At 41.1% G+C, this 26,382-nt stretch overlaps 1 protein-coding gene across 10 annotated transcripts in view; it reads right to left on the bottom strand.

The window, feature by feature from the left end:
- Positions 1–1,962: 1,962 nt before the first annotated feature.
- The window catches only part of phactr4a (phosphatase and actin regulator 4a), a 36,934-nt gene continuing 12,514 nt past the window's right edge, over positions 1,963–26,382 (bottom strand). For 6 of the 10 annotated variants that reach the window (XM_012922793.5, XM_012922795.5, XM_076878911.1 and 3 more), the window contains 13 exons: positions 16,585–16,755; positions 16,415–16,495; positions 15,192–16,337; positions 13,218–13,586; positions 10,406–10,537; positions 9,333–9,909; positions 8,592–8,824; positions 5,437–5,596; positions 5,122–5,177; positions 3,054–3,115; positions 2,809–2,946; positions 2,204–2,280; positions 1,963–2,059 (listed from right to left, as the gene is read on the bottom strand). In XM_012922793.5, coding sequence (XP_012778247.3) covers positions 2,044–2,059; positions 2,204–2,280; positions 2,809–2,946; positions 3,054–3,115; positions 5,122–5,177; positions 5,437–5,596; positions 8,592–8,824; positions 9,333–9,909; positions 10,406–10,537; positions 13,218–13,586; positions 15,192–16,337; positions 16,415–16,495; positions 16,585–16,755 — 3,218 coding nt within the window. In that variant the 3' untranslated portion in view covers positions 1,963–2,043. The remainder of the gene's footprint in view (positions 2,060–2,203; positions 2,281–2,808; positions 2,947–3,053; positions 3,116–5,121; positions 5,178–5,436; positions 5,597–8,591; positions 8,825–9,332; positions 9,910–10,405; positions 10,538–13,217; positions 13,587–15,191; positions 16,338–16,414; positions 16,496–16,584; positions 16,756–26,382) is intronic. The other 4 variants (XM_076878910.1, XM_012922797.5, XM_012922796.5 and 1 more) reach the window with 4 other exon arrangements.

The raw sequence follows: 26,382 nt of genomic DNA, 5'->3' as shown, positions 1-26,382 counted from the left end.
TCCTGGTGCCAGGTTTTCCATTGATAAGGGATACACATGGACCTGGCCATCCACTTACAAGAAAACATGATTAATCAGACCAGGGCACCTTCTTCCATTGCTCCATGGTCCAGTTCTGATGTAAACATGCCCAATGTCGGTGCTTTCGGTGTTGAAAGGTCTGCAGCTCCATACACAATAAACTGTGATGTCACACAACTTGGCCCATGTCAAACTCGCCAAAATCCTTACGCCCGCTCATGTTTCCTGCACGTCACTTCCTCCCTAATATATCCCACCCACTAACGGGTGCCATGATGAAGAGAAAATCAGTGTAATTCACTTCACCTGCCATAATGTTATGTCTGATCAGTGTATCCTGTGTACATGAAAACATTTTACTGTTAAGTAGGATATACTGCTGTTTTTGTTGGAAACGAGATTTTTACTGTCAGTTCACTCTGACAATCACTCAGTATTTCTACTGTAGAATAGAGCCGCTACTGTGACTGTCCATTTACTACAAACTGCTATCACAGGTGTTATCACGGGTTAGAGAGACAAATAATTGTGTTTTGTCAAAGAGACATCAGCTGCACTTTTCTAAAGACAGATCCACTACATGGAGGGAAGAAAATATTCTAATCATGGCTTAACTGTCTGTTGTCTTTAGGCTCAGATGGTGGTGACTTATTTATATAGCACATCTTTATAACACTGCCCTCATCTGGTCATTTTAAAAGGCTATATCCCTCCCATTCACACATTTCTGCTTTATTTGCATCCATGTCATCAGCAGACAGAGGCATGAAGAGACTTAAATAATCTCACTGGACTGCATGACAAATCACATTTTATTTTCTGAGCGGATTGTACAGTTATTCAGTGTTGTTGGAAAACAGTTTAATGGTCTCTGTATCAAAAAAAAAAAAGTACCATTACTACTAGGAGATAATATCTGAGAAATACTTTAGAATTAAAACATGTCAGTGTTGCATGTCAGTAGTTTACAATACAAAGTAAATCAAATCTACACGATTGATCTATACAATAGCAGCCACCTATGGCATATACAAAGTACCATAAAACAGCCAGGAAAATAAAAATATGTACATTTTCATGCTGTGAATAATTCAGTTATAGACATAGTTTAATTAGAGGTTCAAAAACTTTATAGTTTTCGATATACCTGATTAAGGAACATAAGGTGCCTTATTAAAAAATGATCTAGGGATATGTCCCATGAGAATCAACTACATGATCAGCAAAGTACAGTAAAATGCACACATTAGGATATTATGTGTCACTGTCAGTAAGTATCAATATGTTGTTGATTCAAACAAAGTGACGACTCAGTTGTAAATAAGTCTTTCACATTTTGTCTGAGCCTTTCATTATTTTAGGTCTTCGATGATTTCAGTAGTAAGGCAGGTGCTGTGTGGCACCTTTGGGTACACTCAAATAAACAGTTTTTAAACTAGTCAGTTTAGTGGTACCATCAACAGTGCTAATATGAACCGCTTTGTGTGCACAGTCTTTCTGTTCTGGAAGAAAGGGAGAATATATTCATGAAGGCATCGGGAAGAGATTTACCCCCTTCAAGGTCAGTGTCTGAGTCCCCAATACAACGGGGATGTTCGCACGTGGCGCTCGCCCTTTTTAGTGTTGGCACCGTGCGCCTCCAACATGGATGCACCGACAAACTCCTCCTTTCCTGAATTCCACAGTGTCAGATCTGCCTTAGACCTCACTGTGGGTGAACAGATGTGTGGCTCCTTAAGTCCTTGTTCCATTTAGTGACGCCGTCTTCAGCAGGTTAGCAGGCATGGATTTTAAAAAAAGAAAAATATATATATATATATATATATATATATATATATATATATATATATATATATATATATATATATATATATATATATATATATATATATATATATATATATATATATATATATATATACACACACACACACACACACACACACATAAAATGGACCACATATTCAGTTTGTACCGCCTCGTTCCCCCCAGTTTAAGTGCTATACTGGTCGGCACGGAGAACTAAGGCCGATGAAACCTGGAGGAAAGAGAGGAAAAGTCAAGAGGTCAGTCTAGACGCTACACTCAAAAATAGCAAATAGTACATAAAGAATTGATGTGCTGAATAAAGCTGAAAAACAGCTGGGATGAATGTTTAATGAGAGCTATATGTGAGCCTGACCGGGTATAGATCCTGCTCTCTTCGTGGACCTCCATCTCTGAACTCTTGAATTCGTTGAGCTCCTTGCGGATAGCAGCCTGAGAAGAGGAGGAGACATGAAAGAGAGAGCGCTTCAGTGGGAACGGCTTTTATCCGTTTACAGTAGAGCACAGGAGAAGAAAGGCAGCAACGGATCAAAGCTTCATGTATTTTGATGATTCCTCAACTCTTAATGCTCCACAAACAACACACACACACACACACACACACACACACACACACACACACACACACACACACACACACACACACACACACACACACACACACACACACTTTTCGAACAAACTCAATCTGTATTTGATATCATGCCATATTCCAGTTTCCCCTCTCTCCCTAACACGCTTCACTTGGCTCGGTAATTCACCTGGTAAGTCTAAACCCAGCCATTATGCAGTACCTGTGCTGCATTCCAGGGATCCTTCTTTGTTACCAAATCTGCTTGGAATGCAAATCCTCAGAGTGGTAAAATACTTGCAATGTTTAAGCTACCCACTGCTGAGAAGCTCCAAACCACAGGAGGCCTGTCACGATAAAGAGATGCGTTAGAAGGTGAAGTCTCTCACCTTATCAGCAGGTGTTAGCTTCGTCCACGGCTTGTCTGCTCTGCGATCGTAGTCCTCAGCGTGGGTGCTTTCGACGTACTCATGGAAACGCAGGATCTTCCTGGCTTGAAGCTCGGCCACTGTGGGTCTCTGAGACAGCTGATGGTAGAATGGACAAGGCTGCTGTCAGTTTCTTGTTCACAACAACAGCAGCAACAGAAAAAAGCTCTCACATTAAAGATAAAGTCACTTTATTGTATCCTAACCTTTCTGGTGAGCCTCCGCTTGATCTCGCTTCTCTCCAGCCGTCGGTCCACTTCGTTCTTGGCTGTGGGGAGGAGAGCACATTCCATGAGATAGGGAAACACTACAGATAGATTTCACCTGAGCTGCTGTCGGCACGCTGCCCTCACTGGAATCTTTAATCACTGCCTGGCTCTGCACAAGGCACTGCATTGTTTTTAGCACGCTGAGGAGCATCAGTTCTGTAGAGTCATCTGAGGACAAGTGAGCTGCAGCGGGGCAGAATGAATCCTTGCAAACTTGCTGACAGATTCTGAGAAGTATTAAACCTGGAATCGCACTCAGCATCACAGTGATGCTGCATCAGTGATCTACCACAGATAATCTGCTCCTCATAGTTTTGAACTTTCCGTTCTTGTGTTTTAACATGTAAGCAATGGTTTCTTATTTCAGAAACCTGGGTTATATATTTGTTAATTCAGGCAAAAAATATAGAAGTGTTGAAATACTTGAGGCAGTTTGTCCATCGGAGGGCACTCACTCTACAACATCCCTGTTGGGAACAACCACCACAGGTTTGGGCCTGTACTGAGTTCACTAGGCTCCGGGCATCGTTCCACTCTCTGGGTTCATTTAAGCTAACAGTGGCGATCAGGACAAGCAGTCACACAGAGGTTAACCCAGGGTTTCCCCTACACGTTCGCATGAAGCCGTGGTGATGGTAGCATCTGACCAATCTTTCACGGATCCTATAGCTCGTCTTCCACAGGACAGGACTCCTGTGAGTGCTGCAGCTCGCCAACATAAGAGTGAATCTAGATAACAAAAAGATACCCTAGGAATACTGACGTTGCTTCACAGTACAGGCCTCTGATCCGAGCAGAGTGGAAACAAGTATTTACTTGTAAACTTGTGACAATAAGAGCAGATTATTTTAAACTGCAGTATCATCTTATCGTAGTTAAGGACTCATAAATATCTCAGTTTGTTTCGTTTGTCTGAAATTTATTTTTTTTTTTTTAAATCAAAAAATACCAGTATGTATGCTGGTTACAGAACATTGGTTTTCCAGCACCAGCAGTTGAAAGTCCATCACTTTGATTTCAGGTTAATGGTTAAAAGGAATAACACACTGTGTACAGCTTCTGGAATTGTGCTGTGCAGCTATACTGCACACGTTTCAGTTACTTCACTACTGCATGCGATTTCTCTCCCACCGCACAGATTCTGGATAACGAGGACAGATTGTATTAAATTCTAAACAAAGAGTGGGGATTTGTACACAGCCCTTGGTAAGCTTGTTCAAATTTGTACTGCAGCCCAGAGATTCAGGAACTACACAGGAGAAGGCATCAACCACAGAATGATAACAGACAGGACAGCAATGCTCCATCTACATTTTCATCTGAACTGAACGCAAAATGTTATTTTTGTGAAGTAAACAGAGGGGAAAAACATAAATACAAATCAGAATTTAATTTATTTCCATCACATGCGGCAGCAACCCGAGGTCCTTAATAAGTTCAGTGTCTGCTGTGAGGCCTGAATTTGAATACCTCCGACAGTCTCTTAACTAAAGCAGAGCAGCAGCACTGACAGAGCTGCCTGGTGACTGACCACGAGACAGATGGACTTGATATAGTAAATGTAGTGGCTGTGACTCATTAATCGCACGTGTTTGCTGCCATGTCTGGAAGGCAATGAGTAATTTAGACTCAACATCAATATGGACAACAAGCAGACGTGCCGAGTTGAAGAGCCTAAAGGAACATTGGATAAATAACTGATTCAGGCTCTCTAACGTGCACTGGTGTAATTATTCAAGTCACACACAAACTTGTAATGAAGTGCTCTCAGACCCAATAATGTCCAGACTGCTGTGTGTTTAGTGACACCCGTGGTGCCTGAGGCAAAAAGGAAAAACATTTTACAGATGAGTGAATGACTAATGCTCTCTATTGATTTCAAAGATGAGAAAATAGAAAGTGGGCTTCTTAACATTACAGCGCAGACGAATGAGATGCGAGTAAACACACAGCTGAATGGAGACGTGAAGGATGGAGAGAGCAAGAAATGGAGGAAGAGGCTCACCTGGAAGGATGTTCCTCTGCTCCAGCTCTTTTGCTGTGGGTCTCTGACTCAGCCGCCTGAGGGAAGACAATATTTCAGACGGAGCATATTTTTCTTTGGCTTCATTAGATAAATAGTGAAGAGTAGACAGGAAAGTGAGAGAGGGTGTGTTTTGAAGAAGAAAGTGAAGTGCTGCAGATATCGATCTCACTCTACTTTTTTGAGTTTGCTGCATGTTAATGTGAAGCCAACTAAAAAATAAAACTATTCAGGCCCCATTTTTTCCCCAAAACTGTCTTAACTTTACTCTCGGTGCCTAAAAAAAAAAAACTTTACCGTGTCAGTGTGGTCCCGATCTTGTTCCTCAGTTCCTCCCACTGCTCCTTATTGTTCCAGCTCATGCCATCATTGTTATCCTGAGTCTCCTTCTCTCGCTCTTGTCGCTCCAGTTTCAGCGCCAGCGTGTCCTTCCTCTTCACTCGACTCGCCAGCCCACCTGTTACACACAAGAGGCATGTTTATACATCCAACAACATGCCTACACCTGCATCATCTTTACACAGCTGAACATGGACATTTCAAAGAAGCTAATAAAGACCAAGTGCTTAAAGCTATAGTTAGTAAGAGCTCAGAGCCAGTATCCTCGGTGTGAGAAGCAAAAGGATCAAAGCAGTTTCAAGGAAAATTATGGAGACCAGTTTCCCCAAAAAGATAAAAGGATTCATTTCCAATTACCTGGTGAATTTATGAACATGCTGGAAATCTCTGCAAGCAACAGATGATTTTTTTCAGTTTTTACAATTAATCATATTTTTTATTGTGTGTATATATCTATAGATATCTATATCTATCTATCTATATATATATATATATATATATATATATATATATTTTTTTTTTTTTTTTTTTTCTTTTTTTTTTTCTTTTTCTTTTTTTTTTTTTTTTTAAACATTCTGTCAGTCAAAGTTCTTAGAAAGAAAATCTGAATCGACAAAACTATGATTTTCCCCCAAAAAAAGAAAGAAAAGAAATCTGAGGAATCTGAATCAGTGAAGAAAACTGTTATTGGTCCATCTGTTATTGGTAAGACATGAAGAAAAATCCAGTAACTTCTTCATGTTTCCTCAAATACAGTCAAGGTTGAAGCTGTCTTTAGAGGAAAAGCAAAAGCAGCAGAGACACCTCAGGACATCTGACAACTAGAAATATGGACTAATGAGTAAGAATGCGGGAATTCTGGTTATAGTTGTAGCTTTTTTTTTTTTTAAGAGGAAAAAAAAAAAATAACTGGATGGTAACCGTGTGTGGTTAACACAGTGGATAGATGGAGAAGCCGTGGAAAATTTATTCAGAATTCAAGGAAACATCTAACCACATTTAATAGCTGGTTTGACCTTAATGAGATCATCATTATTTTTAAAGCAGGAAACTGTGCTGGTGTGGTGAGTTAGAGTGAAAGCAAAGCAGCCAATCACAGCTCCGTGTATGTAAAAAGTCCTTGAAGACCACTAGAATAAACTGTGTGCAAAGCAAAGCATTCAGAAGAGAATATTAAAGGAAAAAAAGACAGAGACTTTGCTTCATGTACACTTTCTTCTTATGATTTTTCAAAGTCTTGATGTCTTTAGAATTGTTGTTGCCCGTAGAAAGTAAAAATAATGAACTGCCCTTTAGGCCTCTGGCAGGTGGTGTCCAGAAAAATCTACAAAGTGAGACATTTTTTTCCCAAAGAACAGAGCATCACGAGGAAAGAAACTGGCAGATCGGTTATTGACAGTCTTATGTAAATTAGGAGACCCACAGTCTTCCATCACTTTGAATTAGAGCTGGGCGATAGAACGATAACGATATGTATCGCGATATAACTTTTACTCGATAGAGAAATTAAGCTATCGCGATAGACCTCGCCGCTCTTGTCCTCTTAAAAAAAAAAAAAAAAAAAAAAAAAAAAGGTCAGCCAATCCAAATTAAGTAGCGCAGAGCCGAACCAATCACAGCCGCAGCGTCACGTCGCGTGACTTGTTACGTACAGCACAAGTGCCAAGCCGCACGTGTGTTTGTTTGGGAAGCAGCCAGCGGGTAATGGAGCCAGCGCGTAATGGAGGAAATGAGTGTGCCGACTAGAAAAATCAACCGAGCGTGACCGAAGAGAAAACAGATGATGGTTCCAATGCCGGAGAGATTGTCAAACGGAAGAGCCATAGAAGTTCCGTAGTGTGAAGGTATTTCGGCTATTTCAAGTCTGACAAAAAACAGAGTAGCGTGCACTGTAAATGTGCCGAAAGCAAGTCTGGAAATACAATAAACTGGTGCATGAGTCACACTGTGCGCCACGTTATTGTTTCGGTGAAATGAATTTCTACAATACTGTTACTGTTAATTCTACTCTCTGCAGTGTTTAAATGCTTACATATACACACAGTTACTGTCCCTCCACACATACGACTCGGTTCTGCTTCTATGCCCCAGCTTTGTTTACTTTTTCCCACCGAGGCTTCTAGACTTCTGATTGGCCAACATTTCTGCACGGTTAGGAATCTAGCGCCACCTGCTGCTTTGGCATGTTCATAGCAGCGTTTTCCTTCATTTCTGCCTTTATGTGTGGACGGGATTATTTTTTAAAACGAAAACGGAAAATCTCCGTTTTCAAAAATACCCGTGTACGTGTGGACGTAGCCTCAGTCTCTGACTGGAAGCGCTAATTCGTCATTCGGCTTTTGTCAGACTAAAGTAACTGTTAAAACTGTTTGAAAAGCTAAGCTATACAACAAGGAGAGATTGAGAATTTCCTTTTAGTTCTCAGTTTATTTGATATTGACAAAAGTTAGTCAGTTTTGTCTGTTCTTCTGTAAAACAAACTAAGATTTATTTTTAGAATTAATATTTTGTTTCTAAGTGGAATTGACAATTTAGTCTGTTTTGTTTGTTCTATTTTGAAACTTAAACGCTTTAGCGGCTGCCTTTTGTGTAGTTTGCAATATTTGTCTTTATTTATCTGAAAAAGTCTCATGTTCCTTATGTACATCTACCCTGTTGAACTTATTATGGGAAATAAATATTTAAATAAAAACAAGCTGCTGATTATTTCACATTTTACTTGTGAGCAACGGCACATTTAAATCTTACAAATATAGTTATTTGGCTTATATCGTGATAGATATCGTTATCGCCTGAAATGAAAAAAACATATCGTGATATGAAAAAATCTCATATCGCCCAGCTCTACTTTGAATGTTTTCAGTTATTATGCTTGAGGAACATTGAAACCATAAACCTGACAGCTTTAAGATGTCAGTGCTTTAGGAAGTATTTCCCATTACACTGATATTTTAAGTATTACATATCACATCCTTTACTTTTATTGAAAACAATTTCCTGAAATGAGAGACACTAATTTGGCTGTGAGCTGAGGTGAAAACTATTTTCTATTCATCTTAATGTACTTAAAGATAAGTGGGATTTTTAAATGTCACTTTACAAGTGGAACTTACTTGGAGGGCCTTCCTCGTCTTCATCACTTTCTTCGTCTTCTCTGTACAGGATGGGGCCATCTGAGTCCGACTCCTCCTCGCTGTCTCCAGGGCCTCCACCCTCAGGGATGACGGACACTCTGGGGTCTCCAATCAAACCTCTCCTGCTGCGGGGCTCCAGCTCCGGCTGGTTGGACGGCTTAGGGGTAAGTTTGCGCATCTCCTCTTCAATGTCAAAGTCATCGTCTTCTGGCCTGTGAAGGAACACAGCAGCTGTTAAAGAGCAATAAGCCCACCCTGTCACAAACCCGCACATTGCATTTGGGAGCAATTGGGTGGGGTGCTATTATAAAATATTTGCTGTGAATTTGAAAACTACTTCTGCTTGAAATGCCCATCCCTGGTGCGCAGCTGAGGCAATAAAACAGAGGTTGTTTGCCTCCATCAAACAACATCTGTTTGTACCGATTTGTATAGAAGACTCAAAGGCGTTTAATTTTGATATAACAGTTTAGCCACACACTATGTTTGCAGCAGCTCATTCAAACTTTGAACAGTTTTATTATTATGATGTGGTTTAAGCACATTAACCCACATCAAACTATTCTGTCATGAAGCTACGTTTCCAAAATAAAGCCAAATGTGCCACTTGATTTGTTATGCATCTGCATATTCCAAACATAAATAAAAATAAAACCTGTGCCTACCCAGTGTTGGTCACTATATAATGAGTGCATAATGTGAAGCATATGGAGCACTTACAGCCTAAGTGGTTCGATGGTGATGGGGAGAGAGTGCCGTGAGTTAAGCCCCACTTCTGTGGGGATCGCTGGTGGTACCTCAAACAGCAGTGAGTGGGCTCTATGGGAACCGTCTGGGTTTGGCTGAGGTGCACCGGGACTGGCCAGAGCCCTAGAGATGCGAACATGTAGAGGGAGGAGTGGAGGCTGGCTGGGTGGCTCGGTGGTTGGGCTCGGCGGGTTAATTTGCGTCGTGGGGATGGGACCTGTGGAGGGGATGCTGGGTGGCTGGAGCGACTGAACCCTGGGGGGAGATGGAGGTATGTGGGTGGGCGGTAAAAGCAGAGGCTCAGTGGAGGTCTCAGGAACTGCTCCATTTGTCTTCTCCTCTGTGGTATTTCCTTTCAGGACAGCAGGGGGCACCAGAACAGGGGCAGGGGAGGGCTCACGGGTGGCAGACTCTGGGGTCTGACTGGGAGGAGAAGGATCCACAGAAAGGTGCTTGATGACAGGGGTTGTCCTCTTTGGTGGGGTTGGCGGAGAGCGTTTGGTTGGTACCGGGACAACACCTACACCAGAGCCAGCCTGTGAAAGCTCTGCTGTTAAAAAGAGAATCAACAACAAGTCAGTACCTGTTATAAAGCATGATGACAACATATACAACCTATCATGAGCAGGTTTAGACGCACATTCAATCTGTAAATGAGTATGGTTAGTTTTATTAACAAAAATGAACAAAAAGCAAATCTGTCATTTTTAGTGAGGGAGAGATGTTCCTGTTAATTCAGAGCTGGCTGCTGAGTCAGTGGAGGGTAACACAGGTATTAGCTGTATCAGCAGGCTTTTAATGAACATTCCAGTGTGATGAGCACGCTTGGAGCATTTTGAGAATTAAATGCCCACCACATTTCCATGCAGAGCTTTTTTGCCATACATTAGCTGAGCTAAAAAACAGCTACAACCACAAAACACATGCGATGGAGGTCTGGGGTTAAATGAAGGTGAGGTATTCCCTGTTGTATGAAGTTTGTGGCTCTATTCCACCTCTCCAGGCTTTACTACAACAGACCGGGATTGTGGCGCCCCTCTGGGTACCTGAGCAGCACTGGCCAGCCCTGTGACGCAGGTACAAGGGTAGAGAAAAGTAGAGGCCGAGCTCACTCTGGCGTCTCCAGCTGGTCCAGTAACAAGGCTGTCTGACCTTAGAGCCCCTGTTCAACGTGGAAGCTGGCAAAAATGAGTGGAGATGTCAGGGATAGGGCTGGGTTTACATTCCAAGTTGGGAGATGAATATGAGAGGGAGGGGGTTCAGATAATGGTTTCTTGGCTTTACTTTGCCAGAAGCAGAGTGTACATCCATCATTACACAGTAAACAACTTCTGTGGAAAAATATCTCAGAGCAAAAGATAAGCACTTTCCTCATCGCATTTAAAAAAAAAAAAAAAAACCCACTAAAGTGTGGTGTGGTAAACATTCTTGACAGTTCAGGGAATTAAATCACAGGGAAATTATGTTTCTTCTCATTTTGGCTGGCCCATCAGCAGCAGCTACAATCACATATACATATCAGCTGGACTCAATATTATTATTATTATTATCATCATCATCATCATCATCATCATCATCATCAGCCTTTTTATTGCAGGTCTAAATTAAAACCCTAAATGTAAATATCAGTCTCAAATGCACAATACTGGTCATTAAATGATTTACACATCACACAGCATAGTTTTTAATATAACACAGCCTTAAAAAGTAGGAACAAAGCATCACAGAGGGAACAGAAATGAAAACTGAAAACAGAAGATGAGACCTTTTCTTTATCACAATCATATACTGCAGTAACGTGCAACGCTTGACAAAAGGCAGTGGAATGTGTCACTGCCACAGAGAATCAGCAGGTTTCAGATACAGTGCTGTAAACAGGAGCAGCTGTGGCATGCTGGGACAAAGAGATAAATACTAAAAGCCAATCCTTTTTTTTTTTTTTTCCATAAATCTGCCTTGCGGTGCAATACTACTAATGCTGCATAAGAGGAGCAAGCTCGTGCGTGTCTCCTCGACTGAGAGTGGCGGAAACACCGAAACTTCACAACTGGTGACATACTGGAAAGCACACACATCAGTGACATCCGTGAACAAGTACGGATATTCTGTATATCAGGATTACATCATGTTCAAATGGTGAAGTAAAAGCAGCACATTTACAACTTCAAATCCACTAAAGAGCAATTCTACTACTGTGAGCTTTTAATACTTTTAATGAGGTCTGAAACACCTGTATCTAAGTCACAATTTATTTTTAATTGCATATATCACTACATGAACTATCTTAATTGCCCCTTGGGGACAAATGAAGTCTTTCTGATTCTGAACTATGTGAGCCCTTTGGCCAATAACAAAAGCTGACTGTAGTAAGGGTTTAGCAAACATGGAGGTTTGGGTTAGAGCATGCCTCACCAAAGAGAGAAATTAGCTGGAAAAGGTTGAAGTCATCAGTCTACATTCAGTCCATTGAAAATGTCTATAAATGGAGACAACTTAGTTCTGTGGTCATTCTCTTATAAGTGGGATGAAGCACAAAGCTGATCTGTGACCTCAGACAAGCAGCTCAGAACAACAACTAAAGATGTAAAGGAAGTTAACTAACATGTCTGTTCATGACTGTATGCAGATCACTGATCAGGCATTGTTTTGTGTTTGTGTGATCCTGAATGTCAAAGTCAAGCTGGTAACAAGAATGACCTTGACAAACAACAGTCAGTGTTTGGATGAGCATGTGATTACTATGAGACAGTTTTCCTTATTTGTAGCTCTCTGTTGCAGCAAGATGTTTGGTTCTAGGCTGGCCTGGCTAAGTGCTTAGCTAACCTTTTCTGTAAGGACCAAAACAGAAAGAAAGAAGGACAAGGGGGAAAAAAGCACTTCTATCTACTTATATGGACTATTTTTACTTGCACATTACTTTTCTCAGTTTATACATATATTAAAAAAACACCTATACTTTAATCTTAATAACTGTACAGTACTCTGTTATTGTAACTATTTTCCATGATGTAAATATTTTCTCCTGTAAACGTTGTGTATGTTTCTGTTCTGTTTATATATGTGCTTTTATTCTGCTGCTGTTACAACCAAATTTCTCCTTGTGGGACAATTAAAGGATTATTCTATTCAATTCTTTCAGATAGAATCACAATGTCTTTGAATTCGCTAATAGTCAAACCTGCAAGATCTAAATATGAAACGAAGTCATAATCACGCTGTTATTCATACAAGTCACTGAACAAGGCCTTTTTCACAGCATCTATTTTAACGTGAACTACAGTTGTAATAATGACTTTAATGACAGATCGGTTCTATGAAGGCAGAGCCTTTACTATGGTAAATAGTATTTACCTAATGTTCCATGTAAATATGATGAATTAAACAAAGACTTTGCAAACATATCCTTTCTAACAGCAAAAAAAACCCCAGACTTGGGCCCTGTCTATTCCAAGTAGCTAAAAGTGTCCAGCACCATGTATTTGCTGAAGTCTGTAGAAAGACTTATCTGGTCATGTATAACATACCTTTCCCATAAACAACGGGGGAAAAACTCTGAAACACTCACTGATCTCCAGAGTTTGACCTGTGACCTAAGGAACAATGTCCACCATCCACCTGCTTTTCTATTAGAAAATTTTTCCATTATTCTATTTTTCCACCAGAAGTACCACTACTACAGTCAGCGACACTTTAAACCCAGCATTGAAATGTCATTTAATAGCCTCTTTTTCTAAAAACCAAAACATCTTCCCTCTGTCGTCTTTGTACTTGCTCCTAAAAAGGCCATTTTGGGATTTCGTTTGATGAATCCTGTAAAAACAAACAATGTAAAACAGCAGAAGCAGGCAACAAACTCACCAAGCAGTGCAGGGTTGCTGTTGCGGTTGGTGGGTTTTGGTGGGGGGACAGGAGGTTGTTTGGCATGGGGAGGAACGGGGGGCGGTGTGTCAGAGTCAGTTGAGGAAGCAGCAATGAGGGAAGGTCGGGAAGCGTCATCTATAATTAGGGACACCGTCCTTGGGGGTTTGGCTATAGATACAGCAGCAGAGGAGGAGGAAGACGAAGACGAAGAGGATGAAGACGAGGAGGGGGTCGGACTCCTGGTGGACTCATAGATAGGACTAGCGAGGAACTTGGGGGGGAGCAAAGCTTGTTTGGGTGGGAGAGGCAATTGCTGTGAGTCCTGTGTTGGAGGAGTGTCAGGGGTGAAGCGGACACCAGCAGACTCTACAGAGGGGGTAGACACACACACACAAACACACACGCGCACACACACATTAAAGACAAGGTCACAATAAGGTGCTGCATAAACACAAAATGCTGCTGCATAAACAGGAAACATGAAAGGGAACGCTGAAGGAGAAGCTGATGCCCGAGTCAGGCTTATAAAATAATAGAGCTTAACCAGAGGGAGGGCAACTCGGATCAAGGTTCTGCAATTATTAGAGGATGAGAGGCAACGTGAATCACATGATGTAAAAATCACACACAGCAGACAAGGAGGAGGATCAAAGATGCACGGAGGGGTCTTAATGATTTGTTTTCCCGCTTTTCGTGTTCACCTAGATTCATGTATCTAAGCTCAGCATTTACCGGTTCATCTTCATTAGCCCATCAAAATAAGGGTTTAGTCATTTACTAAAAATGCCTTTGCAACACCATCAGGACACTGATTAGCAGTGGTTTCATCATAGCTAAGCATCCACTGATTAAGAAAACAGGCACAGACACAAGAAATTGCATCGCAGATTCAAATTGGTTTCATCAACTAAACAGGTAAACAACAGATACGACAGCAAATTTGAATTGTCATCGTATCTGTTGGTCGATAACAAAATATCAACCAACAGATAATTTAACTTGCAGACAAAAATGCTTAGATTATAATAAACTGCCTTGGTAGTAGTCCACTTGAAACATTTAAGTCACTACAAGCTTAGTAAGTAACTCCTTTTCCCTACATGAAATGCAGATACAGTGGCTCTGGAAGTGCCACTACACTGATGCAGAAGCAAAAGTTGTTTAAGATGAAATAAGGCAAAATCATTGTTCTTACACAATATGGGAAACTTGCGGCTTGTGAAATCCAGACATGTGCTACACACACTACTGGCTCCTAACAACTACTCACTCACAGGCCTACAGGAGTTATTCAATTTAAAAAAATCAGTGCCTACAACGTGAATCAGCTGTCTTTTGTACAATAACTTAAAAAAAAAAAAAAAAGGCAGGCAAGACTTCATCAGAAAGCTGAGCACCTGTACTGCAAAACTGCACAATTTCAGGATGTATTTTTGATAATTCACTGCAGACAACTTCAAAAGGTGCATTGTGGGTAAACCTTTCATGATCAGATCACTGTGTGCTGGTTCATGTCCAGAGTGACTGCTCTTTACTTGACACAGAAAGCTCAAGCACATCAGTGCAGTCACATTTTCATGAAATCGCAATTATCAAAGATGGCCATGTTTCTCATAACATGACAAAAGGTTGAAATTAAACCTGCAAACCACACCTTAGTATATTTTGTGTTGAATTGTGGTTTTCATTCCTTGAGCAAGTAGAAGGTCAAATTAACATTTGGTGAGTATGTAAGAAATATATTTTGACACAAAAGGAAGCTGAAAGATGAGACTGGTATCAAAAAGTAAGTTAAAAGGAAACCATCCGTTTACTGTAAGATGTTCTGGCCAGCCACCTAAACCAAACGGTGATATAGACGAACTTTCAGTTTGTCCAAAATGCACTTTTTCAAGTTTCCTTCAGTGAGTTATCAAAAAGCAGATCAAACAACTTGGGTATCACTAAAGGCTTCTGAGAGAGAGACCTCACCTGATCGTTCTCTGAACTCTGCAGGGGCTACGTATCTGGGCAGGGTGCTCCTTCGGTCAGACTCTGACGCAGGGCGAACTTTCTTGCTTTCCTCTGAGGAGCTCTTCTGGAGAGGAGGCCTCAAGTCAATCTCAGAGGCAGGCCTGATGATAGGCTGAAAGTTGTCCACAGACCGCTGGGGTCCTGGCCTCTCTCTCTCATTTCTTTTGGCCCAGTTATCCCGTTTGTCCTCCCTCTCTACTCGAGCATCTTTCCTCTCGTGGTTTTCTCTGTCCCTGTCATCTTTGTTCTCTCGCCAGTCTCTCTCGGGACGCCGATCCCTCTCTTCTCTCCTGTCTCTGTCATCCCTTTTTTCTCTTTCATCACGCTTCCTATTTTCTCTGTCCTCCCGCTCGCGGCGTTCTCTTTCATCCCTGTCTCTCCTTTCCCTGTCGTCCCTATCCCTCTTGTCCCTCTCATCCCGCTCTCGTCGTTCTCTTTCATCTCTGTCTTTCCTGTCCTTCTCTTCGCGGACTCGACGCTCCCTCTCATCCCGATCCCTCCTTTCAAGGTCCTCCCGGTCCCGCCTCTTGTCCTCGTCGCGGTCCCGCCTCTTGTCCTCGTCGCGGTCCCGCCTCTTGTCCTCGTCGCGGTCCCGCCTCTCACGCTCGTCCCGGTCCCGCCGTTCTCTGTCTCTATCTGTCCTTTCATCCCTCCATTCTCGCCTTTCTCTGTAGTCTCTATCTTCTCTCCGGTCAACTCCACCATCCCTTTCTCTTTCCTCTCGCCTATCCCTTTCTTCCCTGTCCTTCTTTTCATCTCTGCCGTCTCTTCTCTCATCTCTACGGTATCTATCATCTTGTTGAGACCCTCGAGGTAGAGTTCCTCCTTTCTTATCAATATCTGATGGCAGACGGCTTCGTTTGTCTACATCAACAGCGAGCCGTGCATGAGTGTCCACATCCAGCGGTGCCCGGTTACTTCGAGAAGCGTCAGACGGCACTCGGTTACGACGTTCATCTAGTTGGGGTAGCCTGGAATTCACCTTAATGTCCGACTCCCCTCGAGACACTCGCACCCCCGCTTCTGAGAATCTGTCCACATCCATTGGCACAGGGTGACCATTTTTAACTGGTGGAGCTTTGGAGTGGTTCACTTCATTACTCTCTGTCAAAACAGTGAAACGAGTGTCATTAAAGTTGGATCCAGTTCAGCCACAGAATGCGTATTACAGGTCTACCTACCGTTCTCTGGGTCGTCCTTTAGAACGCCTTTTGCTATTAACTCTTGGCGGCTTTTCCTAACTGAAATCTTCCTCTCCAAAACTAAAACAAAAAGTAAAAACACATACATTAAGCACGATGTAATGATTTACACAACATGCAAACGCGACAAAATCCTGTAGTAACCATACCTATGGATGTTTCTGTGAACTTGTCACTTGGCTTCTTCTTCCTCCATTTCCAGGGCTTGAAGATATTTCCCATTTTGGAAAACTTGCCTTTACGTTTAGCTGGAGGCGTTCCTCCACCAGAGCTGCCTTCCTCACCTCCTTTTGTGCTCTGTTGTAGGTCAACCTCATCATCTGCATGAACAGGACACAGAAAAACAATTTCAACTCATGACAACACCCTCACACATTAATCCAGTGTCACACTTATCCCTTATTTTGAGAACATACAACCGTCTAATGTAAAAACTAAACAGCCTTTACAGGCTGCACCAGTGCAGGGCTGCCTTATTAACCGCCATAATGAAAACACTAACCTCTAAACAAGTCCAGTCCAAATTCCACTCCTCCACCTCCTACTATTTACAGGGTGGTGTGAATTAATGTGTGTGTGTGTGTGTGTGGGGTGGGGGGGGTTGCCACTAAGGTGACAGTGGGGATTCAAGACCATGTGGTATTCTCCTCCATTTGTCACACCACCACTATCAAACTGAAAACCTGAAATATTCTTGGCTTTAAGGGGGAAAGTACATATCTGAGTTAGAATTGGTAAATGGACTGATTCTAAAATAGCGCTTTTCTACTCTCACTGAGCACTCAAAGCGCTTTATACAACTTGCGCATTCACCCAATCATAACCATTCACACAAGCACTTGATCTAAGGTTTTTAGTGCTTCTATCTAGCATTCACTCGCATTCTCACTCCAATGGATGCATTGGAGGGCAACATGGGGTTAGTATTTTGCCCAAGGATATTTGGCATGTAGACTGGAGGAGCCTGGAATCAAACCACCAACCTTCCTGTGAGTAGGTGACCGCTCTACCACCTGAGCTACAGCCACCCCCATTCTAGAACAGGAGCATTCCAGAGGAGGTGTTTTGAAAATCCCGAGAAAGCCATAAGTGGGTGTGAATCTACCATTATAATTCTTAGGCGGTGAGTCGGCAGCAGTTATAACTGTTACACAATACTGCACTGGAGCATGGCAGACAGTGACAGGAAGTCCTGTGGCATTTCAACGTTTAATGTCCCTGAAAGGAATATTAAAATGTGCTTATTTAGCTGTAGCGGTTAGACTACACATTTTATGCATCCCTCTCTACTATAAATGAGTTCATTTTATATTTTGGCAGTCAATGACATACCCAACAAGTTCCTTCAGGAACAGGTCCAGAGAGAATTTCTTAAAAATGCTATACACAGCATTTCGGTTACATTTCACACTCAGCCAGACCGGGCAAAGGTCAAACTAACAGATCGGCAAACTAGTCATTAGTCACCAATTCAAAATTCTTATAATTTTCTTATCTCAATATGCCTCACAGTGAGAAACTGAGCTGTGACCGGTGTGGCACAGGGTTTAGATAAATGTGGCCATTGGTCAGAGTCCTCAGAACATTGTGCTCCACCCCCGAGGGGAATAAAAGACAAAAAGTCTGAAAATCTGGATAAAATCCTGGAGGGATAATGCAGAAAAATCAGTATTGAATGTCCATGATCTTTGGGCACGAAGGCCCACAGCGTTAATAACAGAAATGATTCTGTGATGATAATCACTGCAACAGCTCAGGAAATCACTCTGTCTAACCACAGTTTGCCATGCCATCCACAATTTGAAGCACTGTCATGGAAAGAAGAAGCCATATGATCCAGAATCGCCAAAGTATTCTTGAGGCCGAAACTCATTTAAAATGGACCGAGGCAATGTGGAAAAAACTGCTCTGTCATAAGACCAATGAAAAATTTTAAATGGTTTGGGAACACATTGATGCTTCTTGTTATTAACAGTCTATTTGTGTCTATAAAACTGGCAGATCTGGAAAGGCACCTTCAATGGTAAAAAGCACACACACAGGTTTTTGAGCACCGTATGATGCATCGAGACAATGTCATTGTTTGTCAATAACGTTGTTTCATAGGAGGGAAGTCCAGGCACAGTACTGGATGGGTTTATACTATGATTAGCAGAGACAGCTACCTTGACAAACTATTAACTTTTTTTAAATAATTAAAGTGTTGTATTGGTTAGAGCAGGGCGATATGACCAAAAATATTTATCACGATATACATTTGAAAAATTGCAAAAACAATATAACTGACGATATAATTGACACTAGACAAAATACTTTACAACTCCACAACTTTATTAGTGCTAAAGAAAAAAATAAAATAAATGTATTTTCACTTAAACAAGCAGCTGGTTTTTTTGGGGTTTTTTTTTTTTTTATGTGCATTAAAGTTATATAAAAATTTAACAGTGAAAATGCAAATTCCTTGCTGACAGTTTAACCAAAAGGCATTTCCAGTGGAAATTGGCCGACATATCCTCAGCATGACCATGTATAATGTCCACGAAACTTAAAGAGGTTATACACACACAATACGGTAATATTATGTTGAAGCACAGTACGTATCACTCTGCGAGGCGCCTGCCTACGATAGCTGTAATGCTCCGACAATCCATCAAGCGGTGCGGGTTCATAGCTTAGCAAAGTCGTACTAAAACATTTGACAGATTTTCGAGCGCCGTGTACGACATAAAATCGTTTTGAGGTCAGTAAACACAACCAGAATTCATACATAAGGCACACGGGATTATAAGGGGTGCTGACGATTTTCAGAAAAATCAAAGGATTGATTTTAAGCATGCTCTACCAAAAATAGTGCTTTGGTGTGTATCTGACGGACGAAAGCTAAACCAGTTCCACACCACTGAAGTTGCAGCATTTTTACAAACAAATTCTGGTTCATCCGTTTCATTCAACGATCCGCTTTCGCCCTTCTCATTCTCCGTCGCCGCCATGCTTTTTCCACCATGTGCATATGAAAACAAAGGCGCGTTTTACCCATATTCTATTGCGATATTTCATTGTCTTATTGTTGCCCAACGTTATACCGGTATTACCGTGAACAGTATGATATGGCCCAGCCCTAGTGTTGGTGTTAACCACAAGCTATCAAAAAATACTGATCCACCACAGCCACACTAACAGGGCTGCCTCTGACACAGATCTGTATGCATTTAATTTATAACGACCTGATGAAATATTTGCAGCAGGGTCATCCATCAAACTGTTAACTGACAGAATATTTCAAAATGGCATTTAATGACCAACCCCCCACCATTTGTCTCTGAAATCCTCGGGGGGGGTCATCCATGGCTCAAGCCCGGATGTTTTTTGAATGATCTCATGAAAGAATTGTTTATTAAGGGTAGGCGTGTTCAGGCATCAGTGTGTCACTGTTGATCAAAGGCCAAGTCACATCTGAAACTCTCCCATCTCTGACCACCCAACAATCTCACAGGAGACACACTCTCCGGCAGCTCCAACCCAACTGCCTGTGTTGATTGATGGGGGATTGACAAACAGCATTCAATGAAAAATATCTGGGATTCCACCAGCTTTGTTGCAAAGCAGGTTGACCTAGTGACTAATTATGCTAAGGGGCATTAACCCTTTACAGCCGATCGGAGCGGGCACGCTCCATTTTGCGTAACTATTTTTAAATCCCGGTAGCTCTGCAACCACGTAAGCTAGCGCAATAATTTTTTTTGCATATGAAACCGGAGGAGTTGTACTTACATCTTATGCCATCAGCTTGTCCTAGGTCACAGTTTCCTTCCACATATAGCTTTGCAAAAACTGCATTAAAAATCACTTGCAGCAACAAAAACATGATATTCCAGAAACACGCTTCGCCGATCCGATCAGCTGTTTGTAACACTTCCTACGTCCATCAGCGCGAACTATCACATGACCGCATGACCTGCCCGAAACCGGAAGTGACGTCATTTTGCGGAAATGTAGTTTTTTTACGATCGGGGCCTTATGAGCCTATACTTGTGTTTTAAAAAGTTATGTTTGAGTTTATGACTTTCTGTGTCGTTTCTGGGATGCTTAGGACTCATATTGCACTGCTGGAAATAGTTTATTTTGATGCATATGCTGTTATTTTGCAAATTTGCAGTATAATATTTATTTTCGTTTTCAATTTTCAATTTTTTTGTAGTTTATTGCACTTTTTTGCAATTTATGTAATTACTATGCACCTAATGCAGACATATTATTAAAGTTTGGGCTATAATGGTTGTATTGATGTATAGCAACTTGAAATGCTCCCAAAAATGGCTCCACAGCATGTAAAAATATAATATAAGCTCTGGCGGACTTGGTTCTATGGTAGGTCTTAAAGGGTTAAAATGCAACACTGCCCCAAATATGATCAATAGGATTCATAATGGGAAGTAGGGAGGCCAGCCTATAACACCCTTAGTTATCAGTTCAGCTAAAGCCTTTTCACAAAAGGAAAAAAAAAAAAAAAAAAAAAAAAAGAGAAAGGCACAGAGGAGACCAGAACAGGCAGAGAAGTTGCAGCAGAGACCGCTTCTAAATTCTGATAAAACCGAGTCATTCTTGACCATGATATGTCCTTCAATGCACATATTACAGAACTATGTATGACTGCTTTCTTCCATTTGCACAATATCTCTAAAATTACAAAAACATCCCATCTCAGAGTGATGCTAAAAAACTAGTTTATTACTTCTAGGCTGGACTACTGTAATTTTTTTTTTTTTTTTATTATCAGAATGTCCTAAAAAACCTTCAGTCAATCCAAAACCCGACACTACAGTGGTGGGTCTTATCACCAACAGTGATGAGACAGCTTACAGGGAGGAGGTCAGCGCCCTGACCCACTGGTGTCAAGACAACCATCTCACCCTCAACGTCGCAAAGACAAAGGAGTTGATAGTGGACTTCCGGAGGTGCAGAGAAGTACACACCCCCATCACCATCAACGGCGCTGCTGTGGAGAGAGTGAGCAGCTTCCGGTTCCTTGGTGTACATCTGGCTGAGGATCTTACGTGGTCAGTACACACAAACAAAACAGTGAAGAAGGCGCAGCAGCGCCTCTTCTTTCTCAGGAGACTGAAAAGATTCGGCATGAGCCCCCGCATCCTCAGGACCTTCTATCACTGTGCCATTGAGAGCATCCTCACTGGATGCATCACCACCTGGTATGGCAACAGCACCGCCTACAACTGCAAAGCTCTCCAGCGAGTAGTGCGGTGCTCTGAACGGATAATTGGAGGTGAGCTTCCCTCCCTCCAAGACATCTACAGGAAGCGGTGCCTGAGGAAAGCGGGGAGGATCATCAAGGACTCCAGTCACCCCAGCCATAAACTGTTCAGACTGCTTCCATCAGGAAGGAGGTTCTGCAGCATCCGGTCCCGTACCAGCAGACTGAGAGACAGCTTTTTCCATCAGGCCATCAGACTGCTGAACACTTCATAGACACCTCAGCTTCACTACTGGAACTTTAACATTATGCACTCCATACTGTACAGTAATGCCACTGTTTTGCACATGTCTCAACTCTGTATATTTTATTTTATACATTTTATTTATTGTTTACTCTATTTAAATTGTAAAATATGTGTGTACACACACACACACACACACACACACACACACACACGTAGAAAAATATTTAGTATACACATCCAGAAATGCATATACTATTATATATTGTACATATATTTATTAGTTTCAGATGTAGCCATTCTTGTATTTTGCTTGTTTACATTATTGTATTTTGCACAACTCTGTTGCTTGTGAAGCTCGCACACAAGAATTTCACTCACATGTGCTGTACCAATGTACCTGCACATTAGGGCTGCCACGATTAGTCGACTAGTCACGATTACGTCGACTATCAAAATCGTCGACGACTGATTTAAAGTCGACGCGTCGTTTGAAGCTTTGTAAGATCACAAAAGACGCAGGAATACCGGTAAGCAGTAGGATTTAAGAGTGTAATAACGGCCTGACACAGAAGATGGCAGCACTGCATGTACAAGGATGCCAGCTGCCATTAACCCCGAAGAAGAAGAAGAAGCTGTGTCCCAGAATTCATAGCGCAGCCCAGCTCAGTTTCCAACAATGGCGGCAGCTAGTTAGTTTTAATATTACTCTTATTATTCTTTCTGGGTCACAAAATAAACGTTTAACATATTTTCATGCGAGAATGTAGCTGTGTAAACCTCAAATATCTGCTCAGTTTATCAAGACACCACATATTTTCAAAAGCGCTCCGACGTTTTCGGAGACGTCTGTTACCCACTAGCTCGATAGTTAGCCGGGGCAAGGCTCACCCAAATCGTTTTCAAACCCACTGCCGTCTGTCGCTACTCAGGTTAAATATATATAAGTCACTTAGATAACTTAAAAATGTTATTGTTTGGCTTTTTTAATATTTTATTTGTTCCTGAGTAAATCGGTTTGGCTGAGATTAAAGTTATAGTTTTTACACAGCTGAATAAACAACTGGTTATCAGAAGTGAGAGACGCTCGAGAATATACTCCGGTGTCCCGTTATATTTTAGATAGCAAGGAGTTTATTAAACTTCACCGAAAGAATCTGCAAATTTCATTAAAATTTAATAAACTATCATCTTGTCTTTATTTTTAGTTAGCACATACCGTAAACACTTATAGCTGTAAGCTAATGATAGTTATATAAGAGCAGATGCTGCTGGTGCAATAAGCTGTACGTTTTACGTCCAATGGATGCATGATCTGATTAGTCGACTAATCGCAAAAATAATCGGTGACTAGTCGACTATCAAAATAATCGTTTGTGGCAGCCCTACTGCACATGTGATGTGACAATAAAAGTGATTTGATTTGATTTGATTTGAGAATCTGAAGCAACAGTACTGACCAGGACTAGAAAGAGAGAGCACATTTTTCTTATATTGGCTTCTTTTCATTGGCTACCTGTTAAATCCAGATTTAAATTTAAAATCCTTCTCCTCACAAACAAGGCCTTGAATAATCAAGCCCCATCACATCTTAATGACCCCACCAGGTTGGCAAATTTGAATCTGCCGCTGCTTTTAAAATGTTCATCTCTGATGCACTGAGCCACAGATTCACATATTTACCACATAATTTTCCCATGTAGACCAGAAAAAAATGTAAATAAAAATCATTACTTAAAACAAAGTTATTCTGATGACCACAGTGAAAAATAACATTGTAGACATGAAATCATGCATACTGCTTAGAGTAATGTCAGGCTTAGACAACAGTGTCTCACTCTCCTCAGAGACTGTGGCATATATGCATGACTGTGGTATGTGTAACAATGAGTAACCACAACAACATGGGGATGCACCGTGTCTGTCATCCTGAAACTCTCATAGTTCCCAATAAAAGCTCAGGTTATTTTTCCATGCAAATCAAATTGCACTTCAATGCTAAAACTTCGTATGCTGTATATTCACATAGAATATATTATGTTATCATAACACTGACATTTACCATTTACAAAGTCAATGACTCCACTCTAAAGGAAAAATTGTGTCTACTCTGCCACAGTGATATTTTAGAAGAAAAAATTAACACATTATTTGAGAGCATTTTGTGTAACTTTTATAAATAACGCATTAATTAATTTGCATTAGTAATTATTGTGTCATTCTGTATCTTGTAGAGGGCCTCATTCTCACTAGGTGAATGCATGAGCGCACTCTTTGCGGAAGAGTCCTACCATCCTTTTTGGCTGCTTGTTTGACCATCAGAATAACGATGGTGTGTGTGCCATGGGCAGCTACAATTTGAGCCAATAGTTTGACACACTGAGTAAATTTTCCATATCTCATCTCTTGGCTTTGAGTCAAGAGGGAGCATATTTTGGTCTACTACAGTTCTTTTTACTCATAAAACGAAACCCAACTCAATGTTCCAAGTACTTCCCATGCTCAGTCCCATCTATCCTGCTTTTGACTATCAAAAAGCTCATCAGGCTGAGCACACGCGAAGGTTTTCTGGCAATTCATGGGACACAATTCGAATTTAAATTCAAAATAGACATTTATTTCGTGAAATAACAGTCCCAACCAACAGTGTGAAAGTAGGGCCATCACAGGTTTGACATTTCTGATACAAGTTAAAATCTGCATATTCACAGAGCAGCCTATTAATTCTCCATTATGTGATTAGACTACATAAGATAAAATCATGGATCAATGTTTGTTGACAGCAAATGGTGCATATATACAGCAATTACTCAAGTGGCTCATTTCCAGCATCAGTGACATTACCAGTTTTAGATTAATCATTGTAATACTGAGTAACTTCTACATTGATATATATACAACTATGCATGCAATTTGTCACCAATCGCAACATTAATTCAATGCTACATATTCCCACACTACACTGTGTCGTCCATCACAAGGCAGGAAAGCATTCCACCGTGTCCCCTTTTCAAGAAGCATTTTCCTCTCACACTTCGCGTCACAGAGCCAACTCAGATTTAGTTGTACAGTAATATTAACAAGCATTCTTTAAGTCACATCGGTGACACCGTGTGGCTCTGCATTTGTTGCATGTAAGGAAATCATAGTAAGACAGCAACCATTTCATTTGGCCGATACCAGTGCAGTTTTATTTATTCTTCATTGTGTCCATTATCCATTTTTTTTTTTTAATTTGTGACACAGCAGCTAAAGACATAGTGATGTCATCAGCTAGTTATCTTATTTGCACAAGTTATTCAACAGGACCAATATGGAACATCCAGCTGATAATCTGGATAATATTGATATTCTTTTTCCTTTTAGACTATTTTCTTTTTGACTTTCTTAAAAAATAGAATTCAGACTGTTGGTCAGACAAAACAAGACATTTGAAGTTAAAATGTCAGACAGCAGTCATTACAGTCACCACAGCTGAAATTATCGAAAATATAAGTGAATACATTTGTTTCTTTTGATATATTTCGATAAGTATGTTGTGACCAGGCTGTTGGATGCATGTGTGGAATCCTATCCTATGTGCTCTCTGCACTCATCACTTGCTCTCACAGCTATTCCTGACACTTGGAGTTCAATGGGAGGGGCAGGGTGGCAGTAGAGTAGGAGATCACTGAAGTGGTCAGAAATATGGCATGGTGACCTTGTGTTACAGCAAACCAATTGGACAAGGCAGCTTCTCACTGAGTGAGCAAAGACCTAAAGGCAGTGACCTCTGAGAGCCACAGTCAAGAGGGAAAAAATGGCATGCTACTAATGCTCCCTGAGCGAGCAGTCAGAATCTGTCCAAGCTACCGATTTGCTTTAATAAACCAGCTATGAACAGAAAAGCTTTTCCCAGTCACCTGAAAGAGTTATAAAAGCCTTAAACCTATACTAACTAGCTGGTAATACCCTGTAGTCCTCTAGTCAAGCTATCCATATGAGTCATGCCAGTCATGACACACTAATAGCAACTCCACAGAACAGCACACCAGAGACAAAAATGGAGAGCAAATATGTAGCAAAGAAGATGTTCTCGTGTTACTTGTTTTGCAGAGGAACGAGTGTTACAAAATGTTTAAAGGGAAACTATCCAGCAGAATACCACATCACATCAGACCAGGACTGACACACTGCTTTGAGATATTGTTCAAAAGAAAGGAAACACTCCAGTGGTATACAGATGCTCGATTTAAAATAAAAAAAATTTAAAAAAAATGATGAGCTGCATTGTTAGTAAGAATTGTGTGAGTCCAGATGCAGACTTTCCTACTAACAGCAAAAAACAGTTCTCAGTGTTTGATCTGCTGTTTGCTTAACCAAAGACACTGAGACTTATGGTTTCCTGTAGACTTGTGAATTATAGGAAGGCTCCAGGAGTCAAGTCGTTTGAGTTAAAACATGCAGCGAGCTGGAGTCAGCTGGTGCCTTGTACCCCCAAATCTCGGTTTTCAG

The sequence above is a fragment of the Maylandia zebra genome, linkage group LG22 (assembly GCF_041146795.1).
Source record: "Maylandia zebra isolate NMK-2024a linkage group LG22, Mzebra_GT3a, whole genome shotgun sequence".
Taxonomy (NCBI): domain Eukaryota; kingdom Metazoa; phylum Chordata; class Actinopteri; order Cichliformes; family Cichlidae; genus Maylandia; species Maylandia zebra.
Note: the sequence above shows the minus strand (reverse complement) of the source record. Positions and strands in the feature narration are given on the sequence as shown.